The 12,703-nt window shown below is 35.6% G+C and overlaps 1 protein-coding gene across 1 annotated transcript in view; it reads left to right on the forward strand.

Annotated features, from left to right (window-relative positions):
* The window catches only part of ECEL1 (endothelin converting enzyme like 1), a 173,616-nt gene that overhangs the window by 116,389 nt on the left and 44,524 nt on the right, over positions 1-12,703 (forward strand). Inside the window, exons 10-11 of the mRNA XM_053709058.1 lie at positions 5,682-5,740; positions 10,495-10,546. Coding sequence (XP_053565033.1) covers positions 5,682-5,740; positions 10,495-10,546 — 111 coding nt within the window. The remainder of the gene's footprint in view (positions 1-5,681; positions 5,741-10,494; positions 10,547-12,703) is intronic.

The raw sequence follows: 12,703 nt of genomic DNA on the forward strand, positions 1-12,703 counted from the left end.
AAATTAAATACAATTCCTACAAATAACTACAATGAAATAAACTAACTAAAGTACAAAAAATAAAAAAGAACTAAGTTACAAAAAATAAAAAAATATTTACAAACATTAGAAATATATTACAAGAAGTTCAGCTCTTTTGCCTGTAAAAAAAAACATACAATACCCCCCCCCAACATTACAACCCACCACCCACATACCCCTAATCTAACCCAAACCCCCCTTAAATAAACCTAACACTAAGCCCCTGAAGATCTCCCTACCTTGAGTCATCTTCACCCAGCCGAGCCAAATTCTTCATCCAAGCGGAGCAAGAAGAGGTCCTCCATCCGGTAGAAGTCTTCATCCAAGCGGGGCAGAAGAGGTCTTCCATCCGATTGAAGTCTTCATCCAAGAGGCATCTTCTATCGTCATCCATCCGGAGCGGAGCGGCAGCATCCTGAAGACCTCCGACGCGGAACATCCATCCTGGCCGACGACTGAACGACGAATGACGGTTCCTTTAAATGACGTCATCCAAGATGGTGTCCCTCGAATTCCGATTGGCTGATAGGATTCTATCAGCCAATCGGAATTAAGGTAGGAATATTCTGATTGGCTGATGGAATCAGCCAATCAGAATCAAGTTCAATCCGATTGGCTGATCCAATCAGCCAATCAGATTGAGCTCGCATTCTATTGGCTGATCGGAACAGCCAATAGAATGCAAGCTCAATCTGATTGAGGATTTATTTTACAGGTAAATTTGTAATTATTTTAACTATTTTAGCTATTAAATAGTTCTTAACTATTTAATAGCTATTGTACCTGGTTAAAATAAATACAAAGTTACCTGTAAAATAAATATTAATCCTAAAATAGCTATAATATAAATATAATTTATATTGTAGCTATATTAGGATTTATTTTACAGGTAAGTATTTATCTTTAAATAGGAATAATTTATTTAATAAGAGTTAATTAATTTCGTTAGATTAAAATTATATTTAACTTAGGGGGGTGTTAGTGTTAGGGTTAGACTTAGCTTTAGGGGTTAATACATTTATTAGAATAGCGGTGAGCTCCAGTCGGCAGATTAGGGGTTAATAATTGAAGTTAGGTGTCGGCGATGTTAGGGAGGGCAGATTAGGGGTTAATACTATTTATTATAGGGTTAGTGAGGCGGATTAGGGGTTAATAACTTTTATTATAGTAGCAGTGCGGTCCGCTCGGCAGATTAGGGGTTAATAAGTGTAGGCAGGTGGAGGCGACGTTGAGGGGGGCAGATTAGGGGTTAATAAATATAATATAGGGGTCGGTGGTGTTAGGGGCAGCAGATTAGGGGTACATAGGGATAATGTAAGTAGCGACGGTTTACGGAGCAGCAGATTAGGGGTTAATTATTGTAGGTAGCTGGCTGCGACGTTCAGACACGACTCTAAATACCGGAGTTAGAAAGATCCCATTGAAAAGATAGGATACGCAATTGACGTAAGGGGATCTGCGGTATGGAAAAGTCGCGGCTGAAAAGTGAGCATTAGACCCTTTTTTGAATGACTCCAAATACCGGCGTTAGGAGCCTCTAGCGCTGGTTTTCACGGCTACTGTTAGGAGCCTCTAGCGCTGGTTTTCACGGCTACTGCCAAACTCCAAATCTAGGCCTATGAAAATAAAAAAGCCCCTCCAAAATGAAAACACCCCCTAATCTAATGCTAAACTACCAATAGCCCTTAAAAGGGCTTTTTGTAGGGCATTGCCCTAAGTTAAACAGCTCTTTTATATTAAAAATAAACAGAGTCCACCCTAACAGTAAAAACCCCCACCCACCAAACCCCCCAAAATAAAAAACCTAACACTAAAAACCTAAACTAGATTAAATCTAGATTTAGATTAGGGATGGGCACATCGTAAAAGAGCAAAATGCCCTTTTAAGGGCAGCAGAAGATTACCTTTTCAGGGCAATGGGTAAGTTAGGTTTTTTAGTGTTAGGTTTTTACTTTGGGGGGTTTGGTGGGTGGGAGGTTTTACTGTTAGGGGGGACTTTGTTTAATTTTAATGTAAAAGAGCTGTAAAAGAGATTAGGGGGTGTTTTTATTTTGGGGGGGGCTTTTTTATTTTAATAGGGATTAGGATTAATTTTTTAATTTTTGATAATTTGTTTATTATTTTCTGTAATATTAGATTTTTTTATTTTCCATAATTTTAGATTAATTTAAACTTATGTATTTTTAAAGTAATGTTAGGTTTTTTATTTTAATAGTTAGTAACTTTAGTATGTAGGTAATTTTGGTTAATTTAGGGGGTGTTAGGTTAGGGATCTTAGTAATTTAATTATTTACTTGCGTTGTGGGCTTTGGCGGTTTAGGGGTTCATAGATTTATTAGCATTGCATTGTGTGGGTATGGCGGGTTAGGGGTTAATACTTTAATAGGTTTATTCCGTTGTGGGATAATGGCGGTTTAGGGGTTAATAGTTTTATTCGGTAGTTTGCGATGTTGGCGGATTTAGGGGTTAATACTTTAGTTATTATATGCGGTGTAGGTTTGATGGCGGATATAGGGGTTAATAATTTAATTATTAATTGCGGTGTGGGTTTGATGGCGGATATAGGGGTTAATAAACTTTATTAGTTATTGCGGTGGGGGATTGCGGTTGACAGGTAAATAGATATGGCGCATGAGTTAGGTGTTAGTTTATATTTTCAGACAGTTACGGGAGTTACGGTGCTCACATACTCAGCGTAAGGCTTGCTGCGGCTGCCTTTGTGTGGCGAGGTGAAAATGGAGTAAAATGTCTCCATTTTTGCCACGTAAGTCCTTGCACTGAATATTGGATACCGATTTGCGACGCGGTCCCATGTTAGCTTATCGGAGTAAAAATTGTGTACGACGGGTGAAATATACGTGCCGCATTTATATGCGGCACTGTATACTGGATACTAAAACCGCGTAAAAACCGTCGGCAGCGGCTTTTGCGGGCGATGCCCCATATGTAATGGAGCCCTCTATCTTTTACCTTCCAGACTAAAGTAGTTTTTCAGCACCTCTCTAGTATCTAATAATTATTGGATGATAATAGTATATTTAGTATTAGAACATGTTTTGCTCTGATTTTGTAGTTGGATTACAGAAGCCATAAGTAAATTAAACTGCTGCCTTTATTGCTTATGGTGAGAAGGTTATTTGCATCAAAGTGAAATCTGAGAGTTATTTCTGTAGGTGCATTTCAGGGTTCGAGAGTAAGTAATTATCTAGTTTCCAGGTAAGATATTGTAGATTTATTTAGCCAAAAACTTTATAAGTTAATGAGACATTGCAAGATCAGGGGATTTGGTGTATCTTAATGTCTTGTATGAAGAACAGACCTGTTTGGCATATAAGTAGTCTAGTCTTAAGTATGAACGATTAGGCTCGGGAAAAAAAGTGTACATTTTGGTAAATGATTGTTGAATCCTCCAAGTATTGTGTACTACTTGGTCATATAGGAATGACCATATTATATGTAGTGTTGATTTTAGTCTCCCTAATTATCCTGTAGTACCAACCAGTAGTTCACTATATTATTTTAGTGTATAATTAAAGGGACAGAAAACTTAAAAAATATTCGGCTAGATTACGAGTTTTGCGTTATGAGTAAAAAAGCAGCATTATGGGTTATAACGCTGCTTTTTCACTACCGCTGCTATTACGAGTCTTGTAGGTACAGCTGTACAGCAAACTTTTTTGGCCTTAACGCAAATTAACTTACGCAATTTGCGTAAAGTCTTTTTTCAATGGGACTTCCATAGCGCCGATATTATAAGCTTTTTCTGGGAGGCCAAAAAGTGAGCGGTACAGCCTATCCCGCAAGATTCAAAACTCATTCTAAAGTCAGTAGTTATGAGTTTTACGCTACAAAGCTGTAGCATAAAACTCATAACTAAAGTGTTAAAAAGTACACTAACACCCATAAACTACCTATTAACCCCTAAACCGAGGCCCTCTTGCACCGCAAACACTATAATAAAATTATTAATCCCTAATCTGCCGCTCCGGACATCGCCGCCACTATAATAAACATATTAACCCCTAAACCGCCGCACTCCCGCATCACAAACACTAGTTAAATATTATTAACACCTAATCTGCCGCCCCTAACATCGTCGCAACCTACATTACAGTTATTAACCCCTAATCTGCCACCCCCAATATCGCCGCCACTATACTAAAGTTATTAACCCCTAAACCTAAGTCTAACCCTAACACCCCCTAACTTAAATATAATTAAAATAAATCTAAATAAAACCTACTATTAATAACTAAATAATTCCTATTTAAAACTAAATACTTACCTGTAAAATAAACCCTAAGATAGCTACAATATAACTAATAGTTACATTGTATCTAGCTTAGGGTTTATTTTTATTTTACAGCTAAGTTTGTATTTATGTAGAATAGTTACTAATTAGTTATTTACTAACCACCTAGCTAAAATAAATACAAATTTACCTGTAAAATAAAACCTAACCTGAGTTACACTAACACCTAACCTTACACTACAATTAAATAAATTACCTAAATTAAATACAATTACCTAAATTACAAAAAAACCACTAAATTACACAAAATAAATAAAGACATTATCAGATATTTAAACTAAGTACACCTAATCTAATAGCCCTATCAAAATAAAAAAGCCCTCCCAAAATAAAAAAACCCCTAGCCTACAATAAACTACCAATAGCCCTTAAAAGGGCCTTTTACGGGGCATTGCCCCAAAGAAATCAGCTCTTTTACCTGTAGAAAAAAATATTAATAATGTTTATTAATAATTATTATAGATGTTCTTTAAAATTCTATAAAATATTTTGAATATAAATGTATATTTTACAGTAACTAATATATTTATACCTATATATCCATATTAAAATATGCAGGTATAAATATATACAGATATATATAGGAATATCAATTTATAAATACAAAGAACATTTTCCCCTATATGAAGAACATTGGAATGTAAAATATTTACAGTAAATATACAGTAAAATCAAGATCATTATCATTATTATTGACTAAAGATATTGTTTAATGTTTCAAGGTATTTGAGTGGACATGGCTTCAAAGTGTGTGTGTGTTTGTGTGTGTGTGTATATATATATATACACACACACACACATACATATATATATATATATATATATATATATATATACACACACACACACATACATATATATATATATATATATATATACACACACACACACATATATATATAACTTTGCAGTTAAATGGCCTTATACCATATACCTTTGAACCCTTATAAAAAATGTATTCATATTTTTATGAATAATTTTTATCAGATAGTGTTTATATAAGTATTACTGTTTTAATGTATTTATGTTGTGTTTTGTGCACTTTTTTTTACGTCTTAGCATTTACGTGAAGTCTTCAGTAGCGTTAACTCAATGCCCATTAAATTTGATTGCGCTTGGGCAAACACGTTTACTTTATACTTGCAATACTGCTCTTGCGCTAACGATAGCACACCACTTGTAATCATGCTTCTTGACAAGTTGCCCATCAATGCGCTCGATTTGTACTAAATAAATAAACATTCATTTCATTAAAGAGATTCCTTAATTTCACCATTCTCTGAATTAAGTATTCGCAGTTTCGGTAATTTTTTATTGTTTTAAATCCTGAAGTTACATTTTTTTGTAGGTGGCTACTACCCCCTCAGGCCCTGAATGCATATTACCTCCCTAACAAGAACCAGATGGGTAAGTCACAAACCACTGTCTCACTTTCTCTAGAGAGGCCAAAAAGCAAATCCTATAGGCTGCAAATGCTGCTGGTTTAGTTCAGTTTAAACCTCTTTAGGGACCGTGGAACAAAACACAATTTTTACACAAAGCAAGAGGTTTTTAATGTCTTTTTAAGCCCTGTTTGAAAAGTTGATAAACCAGGCTATGGCAATATTTTTCCATCTAAAGGAATAAGATCATTAAATCCTGGCCCGGTGGAGTGTCTAGATAGATAGAACTAATAAACACTAGACGTGTGCATTGGGGTCCAGAAGAATGTAAAAAAACAACACTAACTTATGTTGTTCATTAAATTCAACTGAAAATAATTAATGGTCTCTTTGACAAAAAATGAATTGAACAGAATGCACGCTACAAAAGCACTTAGTTGACGCATTCATTTGGTTAAAACTGTTACTCTGAAGGAAAGTCTTTTCTGCAGATGGGAAGGCGTCAAAAAAGGTCAAATTTACACTATTTAAGCAGGAATGTTTGATTGATTATAGTGTCTACCAAGTGTATAAGCTTCAATTTTGTTCTTGGTCAATCTTGACCTCATAAAAAAAAATCTGTTTTATTTTTTGCTGCTGCTTATTTAGGGTATATTACGAGTGGTGCGCTAACAGTAGCGAAAGCGATAGAAGGTATTTCTCAGCTTTTTACAAATTATGGAAATAGCGTGCTTATTACAAGTTGAAAGTAAATACTTTGCACGTCAAGTTAGCGCAACTTCAGAGCTCCCGTAAAGGGTATTGTGTTAAAAAAGTATTTACTAAACACATCAAAAATACATTAAACAATACAGTTACACTCATATTTAAACTGTCTGATAGAAAAAATATTTAAAAAAAATTGCATTACAAAGTTAGAAGGGGTCAAAGATATGAGGTCTTACTTGTTAGAAAACAAAAAAGGTTTGCAAAGGGCATACATACAGTATATAAGAGAAACGTACATAAACATATCTAAATATATATATATATACATATGTATATATGTGTATGTGTGTATATATATATATATATATATATATATATATATATATATATATATATATATATATATATATATATATATATATATATATATATATATGTGTTTATATGTGTGTGCATATAGTTATGTATTTATATCTGTGTGTGTGTATGTGTATGTGTATATATATATATATATATATAGATATATATATATATGTATGCATGTATTGGCAGACATATATACACATATAAACACATAAATACATATAAACACATAAATACATATGTATTCATATATAGACATATATATACAGTATACACATTTTTATATATATGTGTGCATTGGAGATTTTTGCAGTCAAATAGCTGAAAACATGAAAAATCACATTTATGCAATATTCATATTTAATAGAGTGTTTAATTGTGTATGTACTGTAAATATTTCACATTCCAATGTTATTCACATAGTGGAATATGTTCCAAGTATTTTTAAATAGATATTACTATATATATATATATATATATATATATATATATATATATATATATATATATATATATATATCTCAGTGACATGCAGTGACGTCAGAGGCTGGTGAGGTAGTGGCTTGGATATGCCTTCATTCTTTAGATATCCTTTGTTGAAGAAATAGCAATGCACATGGGTGAGCCAATCACATGAGGTATCTATGTGCAGCCACCAATCAGCAGCTACTGAGCATATTTAGATATGATTTTCAACAAAGGATATCAAAAGAATGAAGACAATTAGATATTAGATGTAAATTGGAAAGTTATTTAAATTGCATGTTCTTTCTAAATCATGAAAGAAAACATATGGGTTTCATGTCCCTTTAAATGGTGTCTTGGAAAACTGGTCAACTTAGTAAACATCTGATTTTAGTCTAAAGGATGTAACAGAAACACTTGCCAGATAACAAAATGCTTGCTCTGATTATGAGATCTAGAAATCCATGCCCATTAAAATATGTTTAAAACATACTTTTTACTTTAATGCTGCAAATTATGCTTATAGATTCTTTCATTATTCAGTAAATATAAAAATGTCTTGATCCAGTGGCGGCTGGTGAAATTTAAAGATGGTGGGGCGCTTGACCCCACCCCTTTAAATAAAGCCACACCATCAGATGGCACTACCAATTCATTAATTAAATAAATAAAAGGTAGACAGAAACACATACACAGAGGGTTAGAGAGAGAAAGAGAGAGAAAGAGAAAGACACACACAGAGGGAGAGAGAGAAAGAGAGACATACAGAGGGTTAGAGAGAGAGAGACACACACAGAGGGTTACAGAGAGAAAGAGAGGGAAAGAGAGAGAAAGAGAGAGAAAGAGAAAGACACACACAGAGGGTTAGAGAGAGAGAGAAAGAGAGAGAGAGAGATACACACACACAGACGGTTAGAGAGAGAGAGACACACAGAGGGTTAGAGAGAGAGAGAAAGAGAGAGAGAGAGAGAGAGACACACACACACACAGAGGGTTAGAGAGAGAGAGAGAAAAAGAGAGAGAGAGACACACACACACACAGAGGGTTAGGGAGAGAAAGAGAGAGACACACACAGAGGGTTAGAGAGAGAGAGAGAGACACACACACAGAGGGTTAGAGAGAGAGAGAAAGAGAGAGAGACACAATCACACACAGAGGGTTAGAGAAAGAGAGAGAGACACAATCAAACACAGAGGGTTAGAGAGACACATAAGGGATGAGAGAGTCAGAGGGGGAGGAAGCGAGACAGAGAGACCATGGGGGAGAACAACACATAAGGAGAGAGATGGATAGATAGAGAGAGAGAGAGAGAGAGAGAGAGACACACACACACACACACAAGGGGGAGGGAGAGAGACCACTGCATTTTTAAGTAATAAAACAGCAGAGCTACAGAGAGTTCAGAAAGTGAAGGCAAGCTGTTAAGTTAGTGGGTGTAAAGGTTGAGGAAACAAAATACAAAAACGATCCTTCAACTGCTGTTAAAGAGTAAAAACACAAAAAACACTAAATCACATTCATTAAATTATAATTTTCACTAACAGAATCCCTTTCAGTGAAAAAGGTTGCAGAACTTACTAAGATGTGGCTAACACACTGCTCATTGACTGCATCTCTCTTCCTGCTCTGCCTCTGTCTGTATTAAGGAAGTGACAGTGGCACATTCCACTGCACTTAGAGGGGAAGTACAGAACTCTCTTTTTCACTTTAGCAAAAGCTAGCAGGTTCACAGCACAGCAACAAAATAAATTAAAGTAGTTTTTTTCCGTTTTTGTTTTGTTTTATATGATTTAACATCCAGCCCCAACCCTAAGTTCCACTTACTAATGCCTCTCACTAGATTGGTTCAGCCCAAATAGGACTGCCTCAAATAAGCAATTATGGGACATGCAATGAGCTTAACCACTTTCATCCAGTAGATGGCGAAGCATGTTGTGTAATGGTGGGCAGACCTGCTTGTGCCTCACCATTGCACAACATGTATCTGTGAGAAAAAAAAAATGCTGGGGAAAAAAAATTGCAATTTTTTAATTTTATTTTTTTAAAGCCCATAAAAAAAATATATATTTTTGCCCATATGAGAGGTGAAGCACTGCCTCTAGTGACTGCACATCACTGATATAGATATATATATATATATATATATATATATATATATATATATATATATATATATATATAGGTATAGTTATATATATATAGGTATAGATATATATTTTACCAAATAAAATCATCATATATATGTAGAAATGTTTATTTAAGAATAAATAGAACACATTTGTCTATGTGAAGAACATTGGAATGTAAAATATTCATAATTAATTTTGGGTTTAGCGCACTTGAATAAACGTGAATGGGTTAGTTTTTGTGCTCCATTGAAGTCTAATGGAGATTACGTTAATGCAGTTGCAATAGTCAAAGTTCAACTCTTTGTGAGCCCCGGGTTTTCACTCACGCACAAATGTTTTACTTTCAACTTGTAATACAAGAGAAACCTGACGTGTGCAAAAAGCCTCCATCTAGCAAAGTTAACGCGTGAGCGCAAATTAGCACTCCACTCGTAATTTTGCCTTTAAAGGGATATAAAACCCCAAATTATTTTTCTTTTGTGATTCAGGCAGAGCATAGAATTTAAAACAAAATTCCAATTTACTTCTATTATCAAATTTGCATTATTCCTATTGTATTCTTTGTTTAAGAGATACCTACAGTAGTTAGCTGTTGGGAGCACTACATAGCAGGAAATAATGCTGCCATCTAGTGGTCTTGCAAATAATCTTGGAAATAATCTTGGATACTCTTCATGCAAAACTGCACTCATAAAGAGCTCCAGACACATGCACACTCCTGAGCTGACAACATTTTTTTAATAATTGAAGTACATTAGAAAGCTGTTTAAAATGTATAGTTTCATGTTCTTTAAGTTTAATTTGCTGTCTAGCTGCTCTTCTGATTCCCTGAATATGTTCCCCCTAGGAAATAGGGGATTAATGAATGGTCCCATAATCGAATATTGGAGAAAATAATTTTTATTTTATTTTTTGTGACAAATGATTTGTCTGATATAAATATATTGTCTAATTAACACTACCTTAGAATAGTTCAGATTTTAAGCAAATGCTATAAAAATCTGGTATAGATGTTGTTTCTGAATCCATGTAATAGTATATTCTATGGTTTGTTATAAACTCTAATATTTTATATTTATTGATATGATGTTTTTCTTTCCTTCTCATTTGCAGTTTTTCCTGCTGGAATTTTACAGCCTACTTTATATGATCCAGATTTCCCCCAGTAAGTTAATGAAATGTCAGATTAGTAGACCATCTTTATCACATATAGGTATCTCGCCAATAATCTGCTCATTAACAAAATGTTTGAACTAATTAAATCTGTGTACCGGTGTTCTAAAGAAAATGGCATACCGCATAGGAATGTGTATACCACGTCACTTTTGGTCACGTGACTCAGCTGCTGGAGGGGTATGGCGCTCAATGCGCATGCGCAAGAGGCCCAACCTCCTCCAAACAGCTGATGTAAACTACGCAAGGGTCGAGGAAATATATGGCCCGATTCCGCCAACGCCTAAGAGCATGCTGGGACTTGTAGTCCGCTTTCCAGCGTATTGTTGGTGCTAGTAAAAGGGAGGTGTAGACATCATACCAGTGATCATAGCTTTTTCTGACAGACCATCAGTGTCAGTCTATTTCTGTGAGGAAAAATAAACAGTTCTAAGTTTATTTCCCCCATTTCTGAAGAAAAATAAACTCCTCTAAATTCACGCCCACCAGTTCTGTGAGGAAAATAAACGCCTCTAAATCCACACTGAAGAATAGAGAGCTCCAAATCCGCCCAAATGTCTGTGAGGAAAAATATATAGCCTTTATTACAAAATTAAAACCATAATTTTACAAATTCGGCGGCGCACGATGGTTCACTGAGGAGCAGGGCCGTGTGCGCATGTGCATTAATTACATATTCCTCGACCATTTGTTGTGAAACAAATGGCCTTAAACAGCTGTTTGTTGGAGGTCGGGCCTCTTGCGCATGCTCAGTGAGTGACACACCCCTCCAACAGCTGATTACACGTCACCGGAAGTGACATAGTATACACATTCCTATAGTATACATGTTACTTTAGAATACCGGCAGTCATTTCTGATTTGGCTGCCTTTATTTAACTTGCCAATAGCGGGTGCGCGTGCCATTCTGCATACATGTATCAGCTATACATGCTGACAGACTATGAGAAGGAACCTATGAGGTTTGGACAATTCACGCACGAGTGAGTACAGATTCATCACTCCCACCTCCTACGTCATGCCATCTAACCGGTGTAGTGTCGAAATCTGCTAACCAACGGAATTATTGACCGTTACGTCACCACATTCCTGACCACCAATCACCTGCTACAGACACCTCCTTCCAGATTTCGACACTACACCGTGAGGGGTCGCAGAATCAGACGGAAGAGCTGAGCCTGTCTGATTTTGCAGCCTTCACTGAAGCGCCACTGTTCCACAGCTTACCATGCCTTCATGCATTTATTAGCAGTCCGAAACGGATACTACTAATATGGAAATGCCTATGAAAGTTAAAAAATACTTTGAAACTTTGACGAGCGGCTGCTCTATTTCATTCTTTCAACATTATATCATGCTGCTGTTTATATTTCTTAAAACTTACCTTTTATCTGTATGTTTTCCACGGATGAATTCAGTTAAAATAAAACGCTAACATCTTGCATCATTTATGAAAACATACAGATAACAGGTACATTTAAAAAAATATAAACAGCAGCATGATAGTAAGACTATAATGGAGAAAGAATTAAATGGAGCAGCCGCTTGTCAACGTTTCAACGTATTTTTAACTTTCATATGCATTTCCATATTAGTAGTATCGGTTTCGGACTGCTTAATAAATGTATGAAGGCATGGTAAGCTGACCCCTCACGGTGTAGTGTTGAAATCTGGAAGGAGGTGTCTGTAGCAGGTGATTGGTGGTCAACCAGTCACGTGTGCGGTCAGGAATGTGGTGACGTAACGGTCACAAATTCCGTCGGGTCGCAGATTTTGACAAGACACCGGCACGGTCCGGGAGAGAAAAGGAAAATCGCATGTAAATTGTTTGATCTACTCTGACCCAAGAAGTATACATCCTGATAAGCTTGCAAGCGAAAATAACCCACTTGTGACTGTGTGAGTAATTCGACCTTAAGTGCAGCTCTGGCTTCGGTCGCTCTCTAGTTCCAGTGGACTTTAGGTGCAGTTATGATAATGTTTGTGAAGTTTATAATGCATACTTGTGCCTATTTGTCCTATGATAGCTTTTATTTTATTTAAGCTATTTGAGCTAAACCTGATTGAAGTAGCAATTTTTTAATAAATTGACAGTTATAAAACATATGTTCTGTATCCTGTGTGCTGTATTTTCTCTTTCTTTAAAGGA

Source organism: Bombina bombina, chromosome 4 (genome assembly GCF_027579735.1).
Source record: "Bombina bombina isolate aBomBom1 chromosome 4, aBomBom1.pri, whole genome shotgun sequence".
NCBI classification, from domain to species: domain Eukaryota; kingdom Metazoa; phylum Chordata; class Amphibia; order Anura; family Bombinatoridae; genus Bombina; species Bombina bombina.